We start from the raw sequence: 26,120 nt of genomic DNA on the forward strand, positions 1-26,120 counted from the left end.
GTAAATGTGTTGGATGTTAACCCAGCCTCTGCAAATATCTGTCTCCTTTACCCATTTAAATGGTCTCTCTGTGCCTTTATAGAAGTCTCTTCTCCCCAGACAATTTCTTCATCTTAGATCCTGCACTGATTATAGTGGTGCAAGGAGAGTGTCAGAAAGGCTAGTTAGGGGTAACAGGGTTGACTGTGATGGAAGGTGGAAAGAAGATGATGTGTGCCAGCAACAGAAATATAGATGCATGTTGTTAAGTTGATCAGTGCCCCAAAACACCATGAACTTAGAAATCAATCAGGTATGTTTTGTGCCTTGTTAAAGAGATTCTAGAATATTGTTGATGACCTGAGATAGTGTAGATATAGCTGGTCTTACAAAAGACCTTGATGGAGATCTTAGTTTGATATTTATGTGCACGCATACTATGTGTGCATGCCTGTGTGCATCAGTTTGCTTGGAAATCTCATCTAACATTACAGTGGCTACTATTTATGGTGGTTGGGCCTTTTAGTTAGTTTTTAAAAAGATCTTAAATACTGTCTAATATTTATTATTGACTATTTAAAAATATTTACATATAATTTAATATTTTAAAATATTTTATTTCATTTTAGCAGCTTAGTAGCTGGCTTTTCTTATCAGGATGTTCCACTATTTTAATCAACTTTCAAAACTATACAGAAGAGTTCGCTAGCTCCAGAATAAAAACATCAGGGACTTGGATTCCCTTATGAGAAAATGGCTAACAGTATTTTGGTAAAGCTTTTGAAATTAAAAAAAAAAGTGATTTAATTTATACACACACACACAAAAACCACACAGCTATTATAACTGGTAAAATTAAGAGAGATGAAACTATCAATAGCAAGTTTTATGGAACGGTCAGTTTCACAGTACTGAAAATTTATTTGCAAAGTATTTAAATTTGTGTGTTGCTCCTGTTTAAATTTGTGTTGAGGAAAGGGCACGCTCCTTAGCTGTGTGCTTTTTTTGGTATGGGAGGGGTGAATGAGGAAAAGACACTAATTTACTTTGTAAATTCTCTCAGGTTGGTTTAGGATTTCAGATCTAACGTTGTAAGTGCAGAATTTAATGTCCTGATTTTCAGAGGTTCAGTGTATGTTTGTAATATATTCTTGTTGTGGTGTTTGGAGAAATCTTTATAATTGTTGAAGAACCTTAAAAAATTAGGGGAACTAGTTTAGTTAAACACTTGAGCACAGAATAAGTAGTGTTACTAATTTTGATCTATACCAGAAAATCGCTGAGCAGACAGAACAGTGAAGTTCGTTTAGGAAGCGCTAATGGCACTCAGTGGACAAGTATTATGGGTTGTATAACTAATTTAACAAGTTATCTTCACAGATTGAATAGTAAAAAGAAATAAATGCACTTTGTCTTGTCGTGCATGTGTCCTGGTTTCGGCTGGGATAGAATTAATTTTCTTTTTGGTAGCTGGTACAGTGCAGTGTTTTGGATTTTGTATGAATATAATGGGGCCCTGAGCCTTTGAATAAATTAAACAGGAGGTAGTTCATGCAGTAGCCCTTGGACCAGTCCAGACAGGGCAAGGTGTAAAAAATGTGCTCTACACGGCAGCTGGGGAGAATGGGCCTACCTGGAGCCTCTGGCAGAAAGCACCAGGGGAGACTCAGGGTTGACCCTTGGGCTTTTGGACTCAGGGATACAGAGGATCTGAGGCTCACTATATTGCAACTGAAAAAGAGATACTGGTGGCTTATGAAGGGGTTCAAGCTATTTAGAAGTGGTTGGCATTGAGACACAGCTCCTCCTGGCAGCCCGGTTGCCAGTGCTGGGCTGGATGTTCAAAGGTAGGGTCTCCTCTACACATCATGCAACTGATGCTGCATGGAGTAAGTGGGTAGCACTGATCACATGAGCTCGAATAGGAAATCCCAGTCGTCCATGAATCTTGGAAGTGATCATGGACTGGCCAGAAGGCAAAGATCTCACAATGTCATCAGAAGAGGAGGTGATGTGCTGAAGAGGCTCCACTGTATAATAAATTGCCAGAAAATGAAAAGCAATATGCCTTGTTTACTGATGGGTCCTACCATATTGTAGGAAAGCATCAGAGGTGGAAGATGGCTGTATGGAGTCCCCTGTGACAAGTTGCAGAAACTGCTGAAGGAGAAGGTGAATGGAGTCAGTTTGCAGAGGTGAAAGCTATCCACCTGGCTTTAGACATTGCTGAGTGAGAAAAATGGCCAATGCTTTACCTCATGCATGGTGGCAAATGCCCTGTGGGGCTGGTACCATAGCTTGTACAAGCTAGAAGCAATGGAAGCAGAGTAACTGGCAGCACAGAGGTAAACCCATGTGGGCTGCCGCGCTGTGGCATGGTATCACTGCCCAGGTGCAGAACCTGGTTATGAAGGTACATCATATAGATGTTCACATATCCAAGAGTGAGGCCACTGAAGAACATCAAAGCAGTGAACAGGTAGATCAGGCTGCTAAGATTGAAGTGGCTCAGGTAGATCTGGACTGGCAACATAAGGGTGAATTATTCATAGCTTGGTCGGCTTATGACACCTCGGGCCATCAGGGAAGAGACGCAACACGTAGATGAGCTCATGATCGAGGGGTGGACTTGACCATGGACACCATCACACAGGTTATGTATGAATGTGAAATGTGCTGCAATTAAGCAAGCCAAGCTGCTAATCCCTCTTTTGTATGGATCGTGATGGCTGAAATACAAATATGGGGACGCCTGGCAGGTTGACTATATCACGCTCCCACAAACCTGCCAAGGCAAGCAACATGTGCTTACAATGGTGGAAGCAACCAACAGATGGCTGGAAATGTATTCTGTGCCCCATGCCACTGCCCAGAACACTATCACGGGCCTTGAAGAGCAAGTCTTATGGCAACACAGCACCCCAGAAAAGAACTGAGTCAGACAACGGGGCTCATTTCCAAAACAACCTCTAGACACATGGGCCAAAGAGCATGGCATTGAGTGAGTATATCACATCCGCTGTTGTGCACCTGCCTCCAGAAAAATCGAATGATACAATAGACTGTTAAAAACTACACTGAGAGCAATGGGTGGTTGGACCTTCAAACATTGGGGTACACATTTAGTAAAAGGCACCTGGTTGGTCAACACCAGAGGGTCTGCCAGCTGAGCTGGTCCTGCCCAGTCGAAGCTTTTATGTACTGCAGAAGGGGATAAAGTTCCTGTAGTGCACATCAAAAATATACTTGGGAAAACAGTCTGGGTTATTCCTGCCTCAGGCAAAGGCAAACTTGTTCATAGGATTGCTTTTGCTCAAGGACCTGGGTGCACTTGGTGGGTAGCATGGGAGGATGGGGAAGTTCAGTGTGTGCCTCCGGGGAATTTGATTTTGGGTGAGAATAGCCAATTAATTAAATTGTATGATGTTAATTGCTATGCAACACTGTATATTGTCACTTCTATGGTGGCTGTATGCCCATTATTGCACTAGGCACCTTGCAGCGCCTGTCTCTGCCACTCTGGATTTGGGGATCTGAACCCACCTCCTTTTCATCACCACATTAATGAAGAATGAACTTCAAGGAGATGGGACAAGTGCAGCAGTGGTGGAATCAGAACTGGCTTCAGCATGGAACAGTCCAACACCTTGCATTGTCTTTCCTGCCCTGAAAGACTGTTATGACAGATGGAGCCCAAAGTCATGGACTGAACGAGGTCAATGGGCTTTTATAGGGATGGTACATAGACTAAGGGAGTACCTGTGTGTTTATATCAAAAGACAGGAAAGGTAACAGAATATTGGAAAGTATGGCATGATATAAATGGTATGGAATAAGGGGTGGATATTGTCCTGGTTTTGGCTGGAATAGAATTAATTTTCTTTTCAGTAGCTGGTACAATGCTGTGTTTTGGGTTTAGTATGAGGATAATGTTGAGAACACACTGATGTTTTAGTTGTTGCTAAGTAGTGCTAACTCTAAATCAAGGACTTCTCACCTCTGCCAGTGAGGAAGTGCACAAGAAGCTGGGAAGGACCATAGCCAGGACAGCTGACCTGAACTAGCCAAAGGGATATTCCATACCATAGAATGTCATGCTCAGTGTATAAACTGGGGGACTTGGCTAGGGGCTGCCAAGTGCTGGTCAGGGACTGACTGGATATCAGTCAATGGGTAGTGAGCAATTGTATTGTGCATTGCTTGTTTTTTTTCTTGGGCTTTATTCCTCCCTCTTCTGCCCTCCCTCCCTCCCTCTAGTTGTGGTTGTTACTATAACAATATTTTACTTGAGTTCAATTATTAAATTGTTCTCATTTCAACCCTAGAATTTTGTCTTTTTCCAAATCTCCTCCCTGTCCCATGGAGGAGGGGGGGATGAGTGACAGGCTGCATGGTACTCTGTTGCCAGTTGGGGTTAAACCATGACAACATCTAAGTATTTCAGGTGGCTGAAGGTGAAAATTATACATATTATTAAAATAGCACTGTTTAAGAGCCTGAGAATGTTTGCATTCTTACATCTTACTCTTTTGAGGAGAGAAAAAGATTTTACTTCCTCATATCTGACCTCTTTGGTCTGAGAAATTTTGGATTTCTCTAGGAAGGCTGTTGGATCAGGTTTTTTTAAATAGAAGATTCAAGTGGAGCATGGAATAGCTATGTGCCACAGTGATTAAAGCTCTAATTTAAAAACCCCAGAATAATTCAACATGTAGATTATGTTTGTTTAACATGGTCCTTTTAAATGCCATGTAATTTAGCTGAAGAGGAGAGAAAGCAGCATTTCAGTGATTATTAAGAGTTTTTAATCATAGAAGATATTAAATGCATTTAAACCTTACATTTCATTAAAGGGCTGACCTAACACATCTTGTTTTGCTTTCAGTTGTAGACTATTCATTTTATTTATCCTCTGTCTGCCTCAAGTAATGTGAACAAAAATAATTAGAGTCCTAGAAGCAAGAATTTCCTTTTCAGTGTGCATTTTCTTACTCTGCTTTTCTCTTAAAATAAACTTGATGTTCTCTTAAGGATAATAGAATTACCTGCTCTTTATGGTTTTCTCAGTGTTCTCTTTTCCTTTAAAAAAAATCATGTTTTTTCTCATTGTGTTCAAGTTTGTTCTGGACTTTATTGGGTCCTCGTAAAAAAAAAAAAAAGTACTTGAATTGAAATCTGGGATTTCAGCTCTCTTTTTCAATTGACACTACTAGAACTCTTCCTATTTCTTTGTTCTCTGTTTTTGTTTTGATCTCCATTTCCCTCATTCCAGAGATCTAATCTTGCTTTTGATACAGGGCTTTGATTATTTGTTTTAAATGTTATTGTCAGTATACCCTTCTGGTCAAAGCTGTAAAGTAGCTGTCTACCTTTCAATAGTGATGCAAGGTAGAATGAGTTTAAAGTAATGCTTACTTTCCTCTGAGAATGTAGATAAATAGCTCTTCAAAATAACCTTTGTTCTGTAGCCAGTTTAGAGAAAATTGGTCTTTGATCCAAGATGCCCAGTGAATTTCACAAAACTAAAAAAAAAAGAAAATGCAGTATTTAGTAGCACTGTGAAAGCAAGAAATCACACTGTAGAAAAACGATTTAAAATATTTTCTTGCTGCTCCATGTATAAAAAGAAGGAATTACAGAGAAGAAAACACAAGAGTTATTCTTTGCCTACATACAAGACTTCATTTTAGTGCTAGTCTCTTCCCTCATTTTTATGGTCTGCTTTCCAGCTATTTATTTTCTTAGTATGGGTGTTGCAATAGCAGAACAGATGTGACTGGCATTTGTTTCCCTCAGTTATAACAGTATCCACACAAGTTTGTTTGTTTATCCAGATTTGGAAATAGGCATTATCACCACCACATATTCTTTCTAAAGTACTTCCAGTAAAGTGTATCTGATACTCCAAGAAAAGTAGATTGAACCTTTTGACATATGTAGGTGTTACCAGAAATTCCTGTATTTTTTTCCCAACAGGAAATAATCAAACAAGTAGGTTCTCTTAAGTATTGCTGTACAGATACACTAACTGCAGAATAACATAGGGTTACTGTTGCACCTTGGTGTTTGGAATAGTAAAAATCTGATAAAAATGAGGATAAAAGAAAAAAGGCCAACTTTGCTGTACTACCTTATATTGCAGTGTAAGTTTATATACTAAGACAATTGTTGGGAATTGTAATTTAGGGGCTGAAAGCTCTGTCTTATGTGTCTGCCCCATAGCTAGAGATTTCAATGTATTTCTGTGTATTTGTTTAAAAATCATTTTGTTACTGGTACCTGCTAATGGGACACTGAATGTGCAAGGACATGTTGATAAATGTGCCACGCTTTAATGAAACACATCCAGTAATTGCAGTCTTTTGACTGCTATGCTGAAACATAAAGTAAATAGATCTTGAAATTTATGATTAGACACTTGTATATTGACTGCAAAGTCCTGGCATGCTACACTGTGTTGATAGCTCTGGTGTTCCTGTTTCTTGAAAGAAACGTTATTCTGCATTTTCACATGATTTCTTGAGAAGCCAACATATTATAAACTACCTTTCCTACGAGTGGAGAAAAAGACAGAAGAATGAATGAATAAAAATGTTAAGATTTCTTAGAATTCTTAGTTTCTTGGAAGTATGGAGTCCGTCTTCCTGTTTCTCCTCTCTTCTGAAAAGGAACCTCAACAAACTTCCAAATAGAACAGATTCAATAGTTGTCAGTTGGGCAAAAGAATGTGAAACTTTAGAAATTAAACACCAAGTTCAGGAAAGTGGGGGAAGTGATCAAATTACAGTTGTAACAACTTTTGAGTTGTAGCATCATCACAAAACAAAGAAGAGGTAGTGTATTGGACCATGCTTCTAAATCTGAAAACACGAAATTTTAAGACTTTCCACAATTGGAGATAATAATTTTAAAGATATATACCATTTTTGTGATATTTCCAGGGAAAAGCATAGATTTGGTGAAAACTGTAGTCATGGCAAAATTACAGCATATGACTAAAGCTTATGATCCTGAGCAGAAGACCAAAGAAGATTGGTACAGTTGAAGAGGTGGAATTCTGGGGCTGAGTATATTTTTGGGGAAATGCTGATAAAATAGGTGCTACAGAGAATAAGCAGAATAAGTTACATAAGTTTAATCAAATTTGACTTCGCTGGTAGGCTGTGATTTAACAGAAGTGGTTGTTCCTTAATCCTGGTTTAGTTTTTGGAAATTTTAACTTGCCCTTAAACTCTTGCTTTTCTGTAAAGAAACCTCCTCTGTCCAACCACAAAACAAGGGAAAATTTTTTTAAGTGTTCCTAAATTTGGATTGTCCAGGTAAGGTGGCTGATTTAACATTAGTACCATACATTGAGAGTATGTATTTTCAATTAAAAGGTATGTAGGAGATAGATACAGGTAATGCTTCGTAACAAAGAAAACCCTGCCTTTGTATGTGCAGTAGTATGTTGTGCCAAGTAGCCTAAATTGCTGTGTTTAAAGAAATAATGGAAATCCCGATACAAGACTTTTCAAAGAGGGATGCGTTTCTTAAATTTTCTTCATTGTTTGGAATATATTCCAGGAATTTAATTTTGCTTTCTTTTTTTAAGAAAGCAAAGTCCACAGACAAGTCTGGAATTTTGGGAGCAATGTTAGTGTCTTTGTGAGATCGCTTTTCGCCCATGGTTCTGCAGCTTGTAAAAAGTAATAGAAGCATGTCAAAATAATACAAGCCTGTCAAGTCTTGCATGCTGAGCGTGAAATTCATGCAGTTGGTTCTTTCCTTATGTCTGCTCTGCTCGTCAAGGAGCTGTCTCTCACAAACCTACTGAGTTTGGGGGCTTCATTCTCACTCTGTCCATTCAGTGCCAGACATGCCACATGGTATGAATTCATGTAAAAATAATATAAACAAGGTGGGAAAATGATGAAGTGCAGCTGAGTTTGACTTGTTCTAAAGTATCTTACAATTGATTTTTAAAAAAAAACCCAAACCCCACCACAAACAGGTTGTAAAATGAAAATGTAAAGTTTTGTTCAGTTTCTACACAGAGATGGCCAGAATGCTTATGAATAATCTCCTAAAAATGTATGTAAATTCTCCAGACTGCTTTGAAAATCTCAACACTAACTTTTGTGAAAAGATTGCCTGATTGCCTTTGATCACCGGCTGGAAGTCATCACATCACTTGGATTTGTTGACAAGGAGTGGCTCTTATGCCTTGCTTAACTTGGACAGAATTTAAACTGTTGATCTGTATGTGAAAAGCTGATTGTCTTGTTGCCAAAATTGTAACGGAACCTCTCAAATTCTGTATCAATTTCATGGCACTTGTCAACTTGACAAATATTATAGTTTTGTGTTGGTTATTAATATAGACTTATTTAGGTGTGGTCTATTAATTCTAAATGTGCCTTTTTCTTTTGGACTTCTTAGTTAATGAGAAATTAGATATGAACAAAACTATTCAGAGCTTACTGTGCTTTATTCCATTCCTATTTATGTTCTCTCTACCTTTTAAAGTTTTTTCTTTAATTTTTGATCTTTAAATATTTCTGACATAGTTACATTTTTATTAAAGAGGACACAGTGTGAAGCAGAGGGAAAAAATCTAGATGTAATCTACATAAATACAACTAAAAAGTTTTACAGCAAAGTTTTTGCTATTATAAATTCTTCTTTCTCTTAGGATGAAAAAATTAGATTTACATGAATCAGAATAATATAAGCAGTACAGAGTCACTCAAAGTAAATTAATAGTTGATGCTTTTTCTAACATCCAAAACCAGTCTCTTCAGCCCTTTCCAGTCAACTTCTAATAAACTCTTCTTCCTCATTTAGTATATAGAGGAAAGGTTATAGTGCAGGAGGAAGGAAAAATGTGCATTGTTGTGAAGTGGAGGAGTCCTGATCAGAAAAAACACGCAGCCGGCTGCAGTCCCTTTCTTGCAGCATCAACACAAACCAGGAATGGCAAATGCTTCTGTGATTTAAGTTTTCTTGCATTCACTACATAAAGAAGTCTGGACAAAGCCTTTTCAGATACAGATTCTCACCATGCATTTCATTATATGTCTCAAGATTGCTGCATTTTTAAAGCCCTATACTCTAGAAATGGTAGGTTTTTTCAATTTAATTAGTTAGAAATTGCAGTGGACTATTTGCAGTGTGTTGTGGAAGAATGAACTATGTGAGCTGGCATGGAGTATTGATGAGGATCCCATGGGAAGCAGCAATTGCCTGACTATGTATCAGGATTTTTCTTGTAGAATTCTAATCAGTATTCATGATTTTTGAGAAACAGCCGATTACCCTCAACCCTTGCCCCCTAGAAGCTACACTGATGCTTGATAATACACCATAACCGAGGCTGCAGTCATCAATAAGACTTTGCTTATACTCACTAGGAAGTTGCAAGAGACTGGCAAAGATTGCTCTTTCAAGGAAACAGACTTGCCTAAATGAATTGTCAACATTAAGGTCCTTGGGGATCTGCACAACTGTTAATATGACAGCGCCTTTATGTAACTAGGGCTGATTCCAATAGTACTTCTTGCTGAACGTCTGTTGGTATTAAGATTTTTGATACTGTTCAACATGATCTTACAAGAAAACTAAAGACTTGGTCTAGGTACAGTCATCATTTTGTGGTTACAACTGAACAAAAAATTGTGCTTAGCATTGTTATTTTTTTAATGGCTTACTCCCAAAGCAGGTGGTCTTAGTCTTTCAGGGGCCTGTGTCATTCATTATTTACATTATTACCAGTGGAAAGAATGTGTAGTTATATGTATACAGTTATATGTAAACTGAAGTGGGTGGCAAACACAGTAAAGAGTCTTAGAATTCAAAATGATCTTGACAAAGGATATGGTACAAAAGGACATGGAAGTAATGCTCAAGGCTTTCTTTGCCTCTTTAATGATAAGGGCTGTCCTTGGGCTTCCCAGTGCCTTGAATCTAATGATGGAAATGGAGTGAAGCATTATCCACAGTACAAAAGGTCAAGCTAGAGACCACTGAAGCCAATTTGATGTACACAGATTTATGGGACTGAGTGCAATGTATCCAAGCATCCTGCAGAAGCTGGCTGCTATTGTTACAAGGCTATTTCCTTGCTCATCTTTGAAAGGTCATTGTGATTAGAAGATTCTAAATGAGCAGGGGGGAAAGCGAACATCAGACCCTCTTCAAGAAGGGCAAGAAGGAGGATCTGGGGAGCAATAGGAAGGTCAGCCTGGCTGTGGTGTCTGGGAAAATTATGGAGCAGTTCCTCCTGGAAGCCATGTTCAGACACATGAAGGGCAAGAACATGATTGAAATTTACAAAGGGCAAATTAACTGTCCTCTATGATGAGCTGTGTGGCTCAGTAGATGAGGAGAGAATGGTGGATGTTGCTTACCTTGACTTCAGGAAGGCATTTGATGTGATATGTTACAGGAGTTACAGCTTATTTTCAGAGACACCTTGACAGTTTGGATAAATGGGTTGACAGAAAACTCATGAGATCGTAACAGCATGAAAGAAGATGGTAGAAGAAAGTTCACACACTCTCCCAATGGCAGAAAGGAAGAATTTCAAGTTATCATTTCATTATAGGGATGTAAGAGTAGCCTGCAGGATCCTCCAGTGATTAAAACTGGTGATGCTGTGGTCTAACTTGAAGTCAGGAAGTGATGCTGCATTTCACAGTAGTGGGTCAGCACTGTGTGTTTTTGGGGCCCTCCTCCTCTTCCAGGGTACGTAGCTATAAACTGAAGAACAGACAGCTGAAGAACATCATAAAAAATTTGGTCTGGATGACCTCTTTGATGACTGGCCAGGGAGGTTGATAAAGAGATAACGAAAGCACAGAGGTTTTCTTTATGCAGTATTCTCCTTTCTTCAGCATAAGATCATCATTTATATTCCTGCACCACCCTGTCTTGTTTTCTATGTGCCTTCCAATTTACAGTGAAAGAGAAGGTAATTCTACAGATGGCAGTATCTCAGTACAGTCTGGGCACAGATTAAGGCCAATCCTATGGGAAAAAAATAGAAAGACTGTGCCATAATGCATGTGAACTCCACATTAGGGCAAAATTGATTCCTACCTGCAATCCCAATTTTGGTATATTTTTGTTTTTCATGAGTTCTTTAAGTTAAACTGTACTTTTCTAATGCGGTCAGCTTGGGTAGGTAATAATCTTGGGTTTTACCTGAAACGAGGTAAGAATAACTTGAGGTACATAATATAATTATCTAGTAGCATGATAGGTGTTGTTCCAGGTGATAATGGACTGAGTTGGTCAGATACTGATTATTCAGAAATTTAAGGGGAGCTGGAAGCCAACACAGCTATCTTTCACATCTCTCCTGCTCCTCCCCATGTCATTTTTTCATTGCAGCATATATTGTGCAAGGGGAGGGGTTCTGTATTTATTTGCTGATGTTGTGAACCAGCTTTTAGATTCATTTACTCATTTTTAGCAAATAGTCTGTTTTACTCTGTTTATTCCAAAGGATGTTCAGATGTTAACATTAAATATAAATTCTATTTTAATTCTGCAAAAATAGCTAGGTACCAATTTATTCTTTCCAAGCAACTTGGAATAAGGTATTTCTTTTCATTGGGAGAATCACATTCAAAAACTTGATTTCACAGTGCCAGATTAGGCACAACATAAAGCTAACTTAAGAAAATACAAATATGTAAGCATATATTTAGTAATTCAGTACTATACTATATCCTAAGGAGCTATGCAACTAAAGGATTATATAAAACCTTTTTTTTGATACAAAAGCATTTTTATAAAAGCATTTTTTTGATACAGTGCAGTAAGATGTTAAGCGATTAAGGTAATTTCTGATAGTGCTGTGTTCTTTCTATGCTTTCCAAAATAAGTCTGGTTTTGGATATTGTATTCATCTACTGGGTGTGGGGAAGAACACCTTTTTAATTTGGGTTATAATGTCCATGTGGCTGTATCTGTGTGGGGAAAATGGTTTTCAAGTATCTTATTAGGAATTCAATGTACAGAATACTATAAAACTGGTGAAAGTAAATTTATTCCAATGTTTTTCCCCCAGTTGAAAACATAAAAATAGGAGTGTTCTGCTTAGTTATACATAAATGCATCTAAACCAGAATATAAGTCAGTCTGTTAATACTCATAATCAAATCTAGTGCAATTTGTATTTAGATTCCTATTATTAGAAATATGAGAATCATTACCTTGCTTCTTAAAGCTTTATATTTTCCATTTTTATAGTTTAATGTTAAAAGTTCATTCTTTCTAAAAATATAAAGTGTCTACCTGGACTTGTAAACATGTAAGACAATTAGTAAGTGGAAGAAAGTGTCTGTGTTGCATGCAAACGTGCAGATTGCCAGTGATTTGATTGACAAGCACTGTGTGGAGTTACTGGCAACTGTTGCTTTTGCATACTTTTGTATTTTTACAATTGGCTTCTAACTGGCAAGCACAGATGGCTATAGATTATGATTTTTTTTATGTTTCTGATTTAGAGAAAACTTATATATGGTATTTTAAATTTAATTGTCTAAATATCATGTGTTTACTCTATATGGTTTTTGATTTTAATTGCTAAGTTATAGTATAGGATTTTTGGAACAAGCTATTGTAATATTTTATTAATGATATGAAAGGTACCTATAATGAGCTTTGGAATAATTGGAAGACTTGTTCTCAAGTAACTTCTCGTTAAGTAATCAATATTATTTTGTGATAATAGCAACATTTTGAAGTTTTTCCTGAAAAAAATTTATCAGATTTGACACTTTCAGGCCTTTCTCTTGCTGGTAATGAGGAGTGTTCTATCACAAAGTCAGAATTTGTTGTTTCAGTGGTACTTCATAAAGTATTTGGGACTGCTTTAACCCAGAGTTTAAAATTATTTTAGAGAAACCCTGTGAACTTCAGTTTGAAGGATCAAGGTTGTTCTGCCCACTCCATGAAGTTCAGTGTACTATATAACTTTGGGTTTTTTCTTCAGAATCCTAGCAAAAATGAGGACTAAACTCAGTTCTCTAGGATTTGATAACTTGCAATTATGTGTGGTTAATAAGGAGAAAAATTGTAATTGAGGAGAAATATTACTAAATGCTAGACATAAAAATAATTTTTTCTTTTACCAGAAGGAAACTTTCCTCTTTCCATCTATTATTACAGAAATTTAGATTGGAGTTTAGCCTTACATTGGGCTCAGGGAAAACGCAGACTCACTTTTTCACTGCCTTCTGGTCTTAGGAATGTTGTACTAAGATTATTTTTGGGGGAAGAAGGGCAGCATGCGAAGACAATTACTGAACAGGACGGAGGTTTATTCTTTGGTGCATGTAGTATTTAATGGCATGGTTTCATGGCTTTTTAGACTATTGCTATTCTGGAAGACATTTCTTCTGAATTGAATAATTTTTAAGACCTAAATACAGTGGTCTTAATGCTTAACCTGTTACTGTATTGCAGTTGTTTTCTGAAAATAAATTGTTATCCTGAAAGAACTCCAAGGGATTAATTAAATGAGTCTCCACCTGCTGTTTTAACTATATATAGTTAAATAGCTGATACAATTACATGCTTTTTAACAGGTGCTAAACCAGTTGCTTTAAGAAGAAATAAAGTAACTACATAAGCAACACTTAGATTGTTAGTAATTTATTTTTTTTTAGTGCTACAGAAGGCAACATACTTACTTTCCCGTGTTGGATGACTCTGATGCTTTCCAAAAATTAAAGTTCTGAATAGATTAACGATTTAATGCCTATATTTAACCACTAAGTTGCTACTGTGCCATAAAACAAGTTTTCTTTGAAGCCCAGCTGAAGCTTGTTATCTGTAAATAGCTGTTACTTCTTTCTTTATTTCTTGATGTATGGTATTCATCTGCGTGCTTTGTTTAAATAACTCATTGTGAACAGTTCATGAAGTATGGTTCTGTAGGTAAAAATTAGTCAAATTGATCCTTGTAATTCACTTGACTGCATGGCTTTTTAGAAGTCAGCTGCAGTAAATATAAAGCCTAACACTGTCATTTTGTTGAATCAAACAATTTTGAAAGAAAATATGGATATAAAATTGAAAGCTAGTACATAATTTTAATGTAGACTGGGAACTTCCTTTTTTTTTGCCTTCTGTTCAGGAGGGCTATATCTGCCTTTTACTTCCAGAAGGTAACTTGTTTCACAAGGCTGATTTCATCAGGAGTTGAGTGGTGGGAAAAGTACTTATAGTGTTAACCAAATCTGTAATTGTACAACCTTACAAAAAATGTCGGTGCTGAAGCTTGCTAAAGAGTTCGTCTTCATGAAATACTGTAATAATTACGGCTTTCGGTCTAATGATTTTTCTGCAAGTGTATTTTGTAGGCATTAGTATGACCTGTCCCAGTGACTTTAAAGGTGTGATTGGTTTTACAAGTCCCAGGCCGCCTTTTTGTTTGGTTGGTTGGCTGGTTGGTTGGTTTGGGTTTGTTTGTTTTATGGTTATCTTCATGTTACTGAATTTATTGAACACAAGCATTGTCTTGGTTGCTGTGTATCCCGTAGGCCAGTAGAGGACACACAGCAGCCTAGTTTCCATTTGGTTGGTGTCATGTGTAGTTTACCTCATCTAGCCTACTACATGCCACCAGTGTCTTAATTTTATTAGTTATTCTTGAGGTCTAACTCAATATCTGACAACTTAGAATTTTGACAACTTTACATTAAGATGAGAGGTATCATCTTGTTATACATCTAAGACCATGATAGGTAAGGTTGTATCACCTTTTGAAGCTCATAGACGTTATATACTTTTTTCTCTGTCATAATCTCTAGCATTTACTGTTTGGCTGCTGAGTATTACTAAGACATAATTTTTAATCTCTATTTAAATGACTGAGATAAAGTTGTCTGTTCACTTCCTAGAGTCTGTCTTTTGGTTGTGTCAACAAAACCTACACATCCAGTTTCTTTGGTCAGTAGGAAAGTGATAGTAAAATCATATTGTAGTCTTTCATGTACACTTCTAAAACAGCAACTGTTTGAGTTAATAGAACCTTGTCTACATTTATATCTTGTTTAGTGTCCTGTGCTTTAGTGAACTTACTGTCCTTACATGGATGTCAGAGCTGAAGTTACCCATTGCCTTATGTGGATATCAAAACACCCTAGAAAATTTGGTACAGCTGGGGAGTAACTTACTAGCAACTAGTACATGTTACTAAATCAATGGAGTCAAGTGGATTTGCATGTAGACATAAGCGTGATGGTGTGTAGAAAATCATTGCAATGTTACAGCCTAGTGACTGAATTTTATGACTGTCTTGAAGATTATGAGAACACTGGAAATTTGTTAGCACTTGAAGATAAATACTGATATTTTTGTTTCTAAAGGGCTGTAGATAAGTTCATACAGCCCAGTGAACAGTACTGTAACTATGTGGAAAGCAATTAATGCTTTCAAAGTATTGAAATCTTAATATTAGGATTCATTTTCAAGAATGAATTCATGTACAAACCTGTCTGCTGCATGTGTATTTTCAAAACACTTTCTTGAGATGTGAGGAATGGCATTGCAAAGAAGTGAAGGTTTCTATTTCAAAAAGATGGTGAATAAAATCATACGATTCATTAAAAACTAGCAGTTTAGCAAAGTAAGTAGTAAATTTTATTTTCCTCATTCTTTTGTAAGGATAAAATGTGAGAAACATTTCTGTTTCCTTTTTTACATGTATTTGACCAAATTTTAGCTCTGGCCTGGAATTTACTGCCTTTGTCAAGCTAGATGATTTTAGAAAGGCCAAGGGAGGAGACATTCTTCCTTGCTGGGGGTTGAAAGATTTTCACATTCATTAATCCTTGTCATCCTTCCCCACCTCCCCTTCAAAAATTGTTTCGGAAGGTTGTAGGACATTGAATACTGGGTTGGGTTTTTTTTAGCATAGCTGAAGAAAGTTTCAGGATCCAGTTTTTAATTACAGTTGGTGTTACACATAAACCCTAGTGGAACAGGAGTGCGTTTCTGTCAGCACATAATTCTTGCCTTCCCATTATTACCAAGCCTTTGAAACTCCAAGCAAAAGCAGAGGATGGACTGTGCCTTTTGAGACAGCATCCAGCTGGTGATCTCCCTCACGTAATGCAGGGTTAGAAGAGGTTCTGTTTTATGTCAGCACCCTTGGCCTTGGTGGACAGAGTCTTCCTAATGTTTCAGGCTTCACACATGGGTGATCTGTGCTTTTTTACACTCTGTTGCCCTCTTTATTATTGCCATTGTCAGCTTGGCCCAGTCCACTTCTTTCCTCTTCACTTTGGGGAAATACAGTACCAGTGTGGGTCAGATGCTTTTTTCACCCTGTATATCAGCAGAGGCAGTTATACTGCATTCACTGTGAGAAGAATAAAGTTAAAAAGTAGACAGAAGCAATATGTAAATCATGTATGTAGAAGTAAGTTAGTTAAGAGACCAGTTCAGTTGAGTAATTTTTTTAGCAGTTAGTTTGAGGCATTGCTTTTCCTGAAGCAGTCCAGCATTGAAATGTGCTTGTGGTGCTTGAGTCTGTCATTGTAACCTGCCTTGAGAGTATTTTCGTACCCTTAACTTCTATTCCTTGTCCAGAAAATAACCCAGCTGTAATTAACTTAGCTGTTCCTAGGTCTGTTCCTATTTAAATTCTTAGGACATGGAAGAGCAGACCAGATCAGAACCACACTAATTCTGAGGCTTTCCAGCTCACAGTGCCATCTGGAGGGGTTCATTCAAGTTCACTGCCCTTGGTTATTAGCACTGCCAACAGTACTCTAACTTGATACAGACTGCTAAAGAGAATTGCCCAATGTGCTATTCCTCTCACTATCCTGCATTCTCTTTCATGGTAATTCAGCCTTAAATGTAAATTGTGGTGATCCCATTGGTTTTCTTCAGAGTACTGCAAAGGAATGGCTGTCTCTGAAGTTGAAAGACTCTCAAGCTTGTATTTAGGTAGCAACTATAGCACTTCTTCTTTGGAAGTTTTCATAGCCTTATTGGCATCCTCAAATTCTCATGAGCCACTTAAGTCTCTGTAAGGGGAGACATTCTGAGGTTTTGCTCATGTTATTTGGGAAAATCTGAGTGCAACATAAGAATGGGTAGATTGGAAATACCTCATTCCTGGGTGATTATTTTCTTGTTCATCCAGCCTAATGTTTCCCATTTAGTAAATTCATCATCTGTTGAATGGAACAAATAAACTAAAGTTCTATTTGTCTCAACAAATAATCAGATTGAAACTTGCAAAGAACATTAATTATTTACAGGTTTTTTTACAGGATTTTTAGCTATGTGGCATAATGTATTGAACATACTTCCAGGTTGCTTGCTCAGTGATATTCTTTCTGAGGTTTTTATCTTTGGATTTGGGAAGAGTTGTGATACTCTTCTGTTTATTGATTAACAGAATTTTATATTAATTATATTATTTATAATATATATTAATAAAATAGAATCAACAGACTTCACTAGGAAAATGTCTGTTTATCTTCCGTATTTGATAATTTTCATCTTGCTCTCAGTTATTCTTTTCTTAGTACAGGCATCAGGAGGCTAAAAGATGCAGGGAGCACTGTAAATTTGCCTATACTTCAGGAACTATTGCTTTGACAACACAATCTTCAGTGCTTAGACCTTTTGAGAATATGGCAAAAAGTGAGAGTGCCACTTTCTTCTCTAATACAGTTACCAGTTAACCTGTTTGACACCTCTTTAGGGGGCAGACTGTCAAGCTTTGTAAAAACTTGGTGGCCCAACAACAAATGAGTTTTAAACAGCCTAGGTGAGGCTTTAGTGCCTAAACCTCAGTGTTACTGTCCCCCAGACTCCCTTATCCCTTTTAAGGGCCTCATATCAGCTGCCATGCAACATAAAAATGTTACTGTATATTGGAAAAAACAGATCACAGGTAAAAGAGAGATTATAGCAGGTATTTTTCAGTTCTCTAGGGGAAAGTGGAATAGGTAACCTGAGACTTGAACCACAGCAGATCTCCAGCTTCTGAATGATGTCAAAATTTCAAATTCAGGTTGGTCTTTTTGGTTTGACCCTATTGGTTTGTGAGACACCCAAATCAATACTTTGTGGGATGTATCCATGCTTTATAGATGATCAAAGCAAATCCCACCACAGGCCCCTGCTTTTGTCCTTTGTGTGTCACTGAAAGACTTTGTAGCAATAGTTGCTTACCCGTGGTTAAGGGGAGTAGTGATCTATCATTAATAGGGCAGGTGAATCTTAAATTAATCCTTCACCCTTGAAGACATGTTATCAGTCTGTCATAGAGTGAAAGTGAAACCAAAATATTTAGACTCAGTAATCATTCCAAAATTATACCTTATTATCATTCAGTGATGAGGGTTAGGAGCATTATAACAGGAAAAGCCTGAGCTTTTCTGTCACAGGACTGTTTATGATCTTATATGAGTTTCATGATGCTTCTGAGTGTAATCTTGCACTTGCAGCCGGAGTCTGTCTGATTCTGGGATTTATCATATTTATCATTTGTACAATACAGTTTGCCACAATGCAACTTAGAGCAGAATCTTTAGTGTTCACTCTATATGGAAAAAAATAACCCTTTCTCAGACAGATTTGTGGCCTTTCTGTTGGTGGTAAGTCTCAAGCAACACCTGACAAAGAATACTATTTCACTTTTGCCTACCTTCCATATGCTTAGTTGCAGATACTGCTCCTGTGGAGAGTTTCAGTCTGCTAGTTTGAAAGTTTAAAATATGCTTTCTACTGTTAAATGCAACATTTGTATTGAGCACTGAAGCTAGGAGTTGTTTGTCAGGCTCACTGAGCCTTTTTTCATTGTATTCTGAAACCAGATTTTAAAATAGCTGATGGTATTACTGCTATCAAATTCTGTTTTACGAAAGACGACTGTGTAGGGTCTTTTTGGTCATGCAATAAGTAGTTAATTGCAAAAGTGGTTTACCAACAATTGGATTCATATCTTAGTCATTTATTATGGTAGGCATTGAGAGTCATTTCAAAGAGATTTCACATGGCTTCTCTTCATTGCTGCCAGGGCATGCTGCTTGCTCATGGTTACCTTGCTATCCACCAAGAATGTCTGGTCCTCTTCAGCAGAGCTACACACCAGGCCAGTCAGTCCCCAGCTGTTACTGCTATGTGGGATAATCCCATCCCAGGTGCAGGATTTAAAGATGTTTATCTTTGTTAAATCTCATGCATTTCTTCTTGGCTTAGTCTTCCAGCAGGTTGAGGTCTCTTTGTGCAGTGGTTCTTCCTTCTGGTATATTGCATTTTTCTCCAGTTTGATGTCATCTATGAACTCGGTGCGTTCAATTTCATCATCCAGATTATCTATTAAGATACTGGATGTTATAGGACTGCCATTTGGACTTTGATTCATTAGCTCAGAGCAGTGGTTAGAGACAAGAATATTCAAAAGTCCTTGTTGTCTTACATTGACTAAATGATCTAAAGATGACTGGGTCCAGCACATAACATTTCTCACTGGATACCAGACTGTGTGAGAACTTCTGACCAAGAAGAAGTAAAAAGCAAGTCCCTTAATGTGAGTGGGACACATTAGGCTGAAGTTTAAGCAGTATCTGGAACACCTTTTGAAATTATACTAGTTGAGAAATGCAAGACTGTGATGTAGGTCTCCATTCATGCTTTTACTGTGCAGTGTAGAAATGAAAAAGTAATTACTTGCCTGGAGCAGCTTCTCTGAAGTTTCTTTTTGTTGTCAGTCTAAGTTCATGACTCATCTTTCTATGCTGATGCTTTAAATACAAGCTTAAAAAAAAAAAGAAATAGAGATTTTGTACTTGAAGAGGAACTGTGAGAATTGAACAGACTCTGCTCTTTCTGTAAGAGGTGCCTATGCAGCACTGAATATGAGATGTAAGCATCTGAAGTTAGTAATTTAAAATTTGAGACTAAGAATATCTGTGTACAGGTACATGAAGTATAATGATACAAGAATACTTGTATCGGATGTGCTACTTATAAACTTCTTGTCTTAGCACTTAGAAGTTGATTTTTAAACAATAAGAACAGCAAATATAACAGCCTTCTTCAGAGGCACTGAAAATTTCAGTTCCTGTTAGCTGTAGTAGCTCTGAAAATTAAACTATCCAGTTATAATACATTGTCTGAGAATATTAAGGAATAACAATTTATTATAAGGCAGCATCCAGTTTTAAATGGTTTAAATGTGTTCCTGTTTTTAAAAGTCTCTTGTGCATGTGAAATTAAAATATATCTATCCATGCTTTATAAATGTAACTTAGTTTTTGTGGATTTTTTTCAGTATTTTCTTGTGCTGATACATGGGCAGTGATGAAATGTTGCAGCTTTTATTCCGATATTTTATATATACCTTTTTCTAAATGCTTAGGAAGAGATTAAGTTTTGCATTCTGTTGGAGCCAAATTTTATTTTAACATGCATTTCTACTCTAGAAATAGTTCAGTCAGACCGTATTTGAAATTAATTGATGTCAGCATATCCCAGCAATCTCGATTGCTGGCACAGTCACCAAGGGTCAGAATGTGCTGAAGACAGCTGAATAAATAAATAATGCCGCTGTTGTAATTATAGCGGTACATTAACTACGATGTTTGACATTTTTTACACAAGTAATCTGCACCATGCTGCAAGTTAGTTCCCTTCTGTCTCAAGAGTGTTTATTTAGTACCTAATAGCAGTTGATTCTCCTCTGCTCTTCTGACTTTCTGCCAGTTAGATGATACCAGCATTTAAAAGCTAAGCTAATGTTGTGCCAGGTGTCTTAATTTTGCTGCAGTGTGTGATGTGGGATTTGGGCTAGTATGTTGTTTTGGGATTCATTAGTAGAAAGAAGTTTTAATTAGAACTAAATAAATAATTGTATTGTGTAAATACCTAAGTTCTTCTATTCAGTTGTTATTTTACTGTGGGAAATTATTTTGAAAACTATACGCATTACTTACCTGCATGCTACTTTATTGTAGTCCTGTGACTTTCGGTAAGTGTTTTTCTGTTTATAAGAGGCAACATGTCTTGTGCATCCACAGAATTTAGTGCTAACATCCAGTTACTTCCCATTTTTTTCAAACTAATGGAAAGCTGAGCAGGTGTTGTAAATAGTACTTCTGGAAATCTGAAAATAAACATGTAATTCTTCCTGCACAATTTTATTGTAGTTTCTTACACGTTAAAAGGAAACAAACATAGTTTCATTCTCAGAGTTTAGCTTAAAACTTCCATATATTTATTATAATTAAGATTTTAATTGTACACTGGGTAATCGACGGAAATAATTCGGACAGTAAGCATGTACTCCATATTGTAATTTTTTAATATTGCTATAAAGTGGACATGTCTATTTCCAAAAGGATGGCTTTTTTGCCTAGAAGCAGGATTTCAAAAACCTATGAAGTGGAAATTGCACCTTGTTAGTTATTTTAGATGCAGAAGTTGAGAATCAAGGATAAGAGCCAAAATCAGCTGTTACTCAGTACCGGAAAACACTGATGGAATTTTTAACAGGATTCGGTACTGCTTGCAGAATCCAGGGTCTTACCAACACCATGGGAAAAGCTGGAGGCAATGGGCTGGCAGACAGGTGGAGTGAAAGAAGACTTGCTGTAGGTCTGTTTTCAGGTGTACTAAAGCCTGTGGTAGAGTTGCATCATGGCAGACTCTGTTCCTGATGCTTTCCCAGGGTAAGGTGCTCGTTCTCTGTCGCTCCTTGGAGACAAATCAATGCAGAGAGCCTGTGCTGGGTGTCCTTCAGCTTCTCGTTTTGGATCCTTCCTCTATAAGTAACTCATGTTTTTACGTCTTTTATTCTTGCTTGCAACTTTTGTAACTCAACAGAATTGACACTGATTTGTTTCAAAACTGCAGATTCAGAACTGATAGAAGCAGTGTAAGCTCTCCACGGGCTTAGTTTTGGCATTATCAAGCTGATGTGCCTGGAAGACAGGGTAAAGGAGCGTTTAGTTGTATCAGCTTGTATTAGTTTCACATTTTGTTCGCACTGGAAAAAATATTTTTCTGTATTTTTCTAGAAATACAAAATCTGTAAGTATTTGGCAGCTTTAATTCTACAAAATTTGTTTTCCTTTAGTTCCCATGACTGCTGGTGGACTTTTTTGTGCTTGTCATTGAAATGTAGATAGATCCTCAACTCTAGTTCCTGAGTCTCATTTTCTGAAGGAATTCAGTATCTGAGACTCCCCTGTCTTGATATGAACACCAGAGTGTATTTGGCCAGCAGTAGCTTTTGTTATCTGCTTCTCTCATTTCTAGTTTTTAAAATTTGATTAAAAATGTGAATTGGAAGCTATGTTGCATTGGTAGCTGGACAGTTCGGTGTTATATGTGTGAATGCGCAGAGTAAAAATTGCTATGATTCATGCATGCATCTGTCACTAATAGTGTAGTTATTTCCAAAATACTAGACACTCATACAGAAATTGTCAGTTGAGAATTTGTGTAATACAGAAATGTAAATTGTATTTGCATGTGTGTTTAGCTTTCATACGTGCCCATCTTCTTCATCAATGCTTAAACAGAAAAAAGTAAATTATGCTTGTAGCTGCCGTGGTAGAGTTTAATCTGTTAATTCTGAAGAAGTGGAAGTCAACAACTTGATTTTGAAAGGAGAGAAATCTGGCAGGCCCAGATGCCTCAGCTAAAATATGCAAATACTTGAGGAGAGACACAGAGTAATTCACTTGTCCTTGAGCTACACATCTAATTTTGTAGACAAATAAAGACTGTAAAGCTGCTTTTAAAAAGCCAACTTAACTTTCCATTACAGAAGGTTTCAATCAAGTTGGGGAAGAGAGTTCTTGACCATTTGCACTACATGTCTTTCATTATTTAAAAAGAAAAAGTGAAAAAAAGCAAAATCTCTCAATAGTTACACTTGAAGTCAGGTTGTGTCCGCTTTATGTCATTGTGGCATTTGGACATATTCCACTTGACTTTTGGATACACTGAAATTATTTTGTTGAGGTAAATATACAGTTTTAGGAGAACATAGTGATGTAAGGAGACAACTGGAATCTTCATCCTCTCCCCATTTTTGAGATTTATTTTTTTTTCCTTAAACTTTGAAGTCAGGAGGAGACATCTTTTTTTTTTTTTCTTCTCTCCCCCCCCCCCCCCCCAGTTCAGAATTTGTGGATTTTTGGTGAAATAATAATTTAAAAATAGAAGAAGAACCATGAAGTTGAACTTATTAGAGATGTAGTAGGGAGGAAGTAAGTATTAAATACGTAGGTGAGCATATCTGGCTCAGCAGATCTTCAGGTCCTCCTCCTGTAAACAGAGCAGGAGCCATATGCCAATCTGTCAGTTCTCCTAAGAACGGAGAGGAGGCTGAAGAAACCCATGAAGAAATACAGATAAAGGGACAAAAGCATAAACTAGCTAGAAGTCAGAACCGATCTGTCAGTGTTGCATTTATTTAAATTGGGGCTTCTCAGCTATCTTGGGGCCAGATGAGAACTAGAGAGCAGTTCAAGTGACGGCTTGAGCTGTAACTGAACGGTGACTGGGAAAGGGGATCCGTCCTGCTTGATTTGGGTGTTCCTGCAGAAGTTGGATGGAAGCCCGGCTGTCTCGATGGGTGAATATTGTGAACAAATGTGCTATCTTTTCTATAACTTTTTCTAAAATTGCAGCAGATTTATAAAAAAATACAGTATATTTGGGTATTAGTTGATGTAAAAAGTATTCAAAGCTTTAGTGCCTTTATTTGCATGCTAAATATTTACTTTGGATCTACATTTGTAAAACATATTTTAGCACTTTATTAAGTTTGGATTCTTCAATTGGAAAATAAATGTTTTTGTTTCCAGATTTTATTGGTAGGATCTGTTTAAATTTGAATTTTAATTGGTTAAACCTGCCATGCTGTTTTTTGTATTTGAACAGAAATACTGTTCCTGTTAAGAAAAAAAAAATATTTTAAATGGATTTTCTTGTGTAAACCACTATAAAGTGATTAAAAGTGATAAGCTCTTCAAAAGGCAGTGTCTTACAGTATTTGAATAGCTTACATACTAATTGGTTTTTCAACTGTGTGCCTGGCTCACCTGTGACTTTTTGTTCATCAGCATGTTTTGCTACAAGGTGGTGTATCTTAGAATTTGCTCACTGTTTGGTCTTAGACTGTTCCTTTGTTACAGATTTTGCTGTTCCTTTAGAATGTTTTCAGTAACTTGATCTGCTTTTTGATATCTAACAAACTTTAAAAAAACACTTTATATGATAACTTGCTGGAAGAAAGGTTTGCTTTTCTCTCTGGTATAAAAGTAATTTCTGTAAATTAATTTTGAGGGATTTGTTACTCTATAATTGAAAAATGAGATCAGAGGCTATTTTATTGTGTTTGTCCTTTATAATGACATTTGTACCTTTACTTTAAGTATTTTGATTTCTAGGTATCAGTCTGTACAACAGTAACTTGATCATACGGAACTGGAAAGGAATTCATTATTAGATTGCTGTTTTACATTTAAGATTATTTTTTAAAGCAAACTATGGAAATGGGAAATGTATGTAAATGGAAAAATAATCTGAGTCTTGAAGCTTTATGTAGAATAGCTAGTAAGCCATTATAGAGCATGTCATTAGTAATAAAGAGGAAAACTTTCACCTTTAACAAGATTTTTGTCTTTGTACAGCTTGCCCAATTTAGGCAGCGAAAGGCACAAACTGATGGTCAGAATGGATCAAAGAAGCAGAAAAAGAAGAAGAAAACAGCAAACATCAAAGGTGAAGAATCAGTACAAGATGGGACTGATACTGATCAATCTCGAGGTGATGAAACATCCACATGCAGCAGCCGAAGGGGAGCAGCTGCTACTGCTGACTTTGCTGTTATCAGGACTTTGCATAGTGGAGAAATTATCAAACACAGCCAGGCTTACACCATTGAGGTAAGTTTGTCTCATGCTGTAAACAGTTAATTTTGAGGGGAGCAAAATGGTCCATTAATTTTCAGAGTGGAGATTTTAGATATTATTTCTGTCTGTCCTTAATATGTCCAGAGAAGGCACTTTCTACCTGCCTGCTGTGCGTGTGCTGTAATTTATGGAAGGTTTGTTGGTACTGCTGTGCTCCCTAAATTGGCAAAAATTGGTTTTGTTTTATCACTTCATTTTATGCATTTTGTTTTATTAAAAATTTACAAATTGCAGTGAATTTCTGACCACTGTAGCTATGGCTACAGCAAAATGCGGAACTAGTATCCATAATGTAATTTGAGTCTTTCTGGTTAATGAGGAAGAGGAATGAATTTAGAAAACATTACTTAGAACTGGATGACTTAAGAGACTGATAAACAGATAGTCTACTTGTACTACTTAATGAAATACAATCCTGATTGCTAGTGGCTGAAAGTACATGCTCTGGGAAGGTTGTAAGATGCCCGGTGTGATACACACTGGCAGTGCAGTTCAGTTCTGGGTGGACATGTATTCATGTAACGTAATATGTGGTTCTAGATATGAGGGACAGAGATGCTGATGTTATTTACAGAATAGCTCATTCCATTCGTGAAAGCAGTGCCTCTAAGGACATGAGTGGCATTCTGAACAACCAGCTCAATGTAGATTCCTAGCTCTGTGCATGTGAATGCAGTCTTTTCTGAGAGATGTAATACAGATGAATGCTCTGCCTTTTGACTTGTCAGTCCTGTGCTAGTATAGACCCATTTTAAACTGTTTTGGCTCCATTCTCTCATTTCCAGCAGCTGAGAAGTAATAGAGAAATTATGCATTTGTGTTTTTTTAAAAAATAGAAGTCATTCTGCCCCTCCACCAGGGAGACTAAATCATACATGCAAATAAAAACATGTAAAGGTCCATTTATTTCACAATTTTCAGCCTACAGTATGTCAGTACACTAGCTATTTTGAACTTTATAGATGCATGCCTTTAATATGTAGCTTTTCATACTTAGAAAGATCATGTTAGGGCTTCACAACTGTTTGTAGTAACTCACTAAAACTGTTCAACTTGGAGCTTTTCCTGGAGGAGGTAATAAATTTTTCAAAGAGTATTTAATACCACAGTGACTGTTCTCATAGGTGAAGATGAGACTTATTACCTTCTAGGAAAGGAGAGAAGTGTACTTTATGAAATGCAGTAGATTAGCTA

General features: G+C 37.0%; 1 protein-coding gene across 11 annotated transcripts in view; it reads left to right on the forward strand.

Annotated features, from left to right (window-relative positions):
• The window catches only part of AKAP9 (A-kinase anchoring protein 9), a 129,287-nt gene that overhangs the window by 11,222 nt on the left and 91,945 nt on the right, over positions 1-26,120 (forward strand). For all 11 annotated transcript variants that reach the window (XM_080383589.1, XM_080383595.1, XM_080383593.1 and 8 more), the window contains exon 2: positions 24,645-24,899. In XM_080383589.1, the coding sequence (XP_080239715.1) occupies positions 24,645-24,899 (255 nt within the window). The remainder of the gene's footprint in view (positions 1-24,644; positions 24,900-26,120) is intronic.

Source organism: Falco punctatus, assembly GCF_963210335.1.
Source record: "Falco punctatus genome assembly, chromosome: 4".
Classification (NCBI taxonomy): domain Eukaryota; kingdom Metazoa; phylum Chordata; class Aves; order Falconiformes; family Falconidae; genus Falco; species Falco punctatus.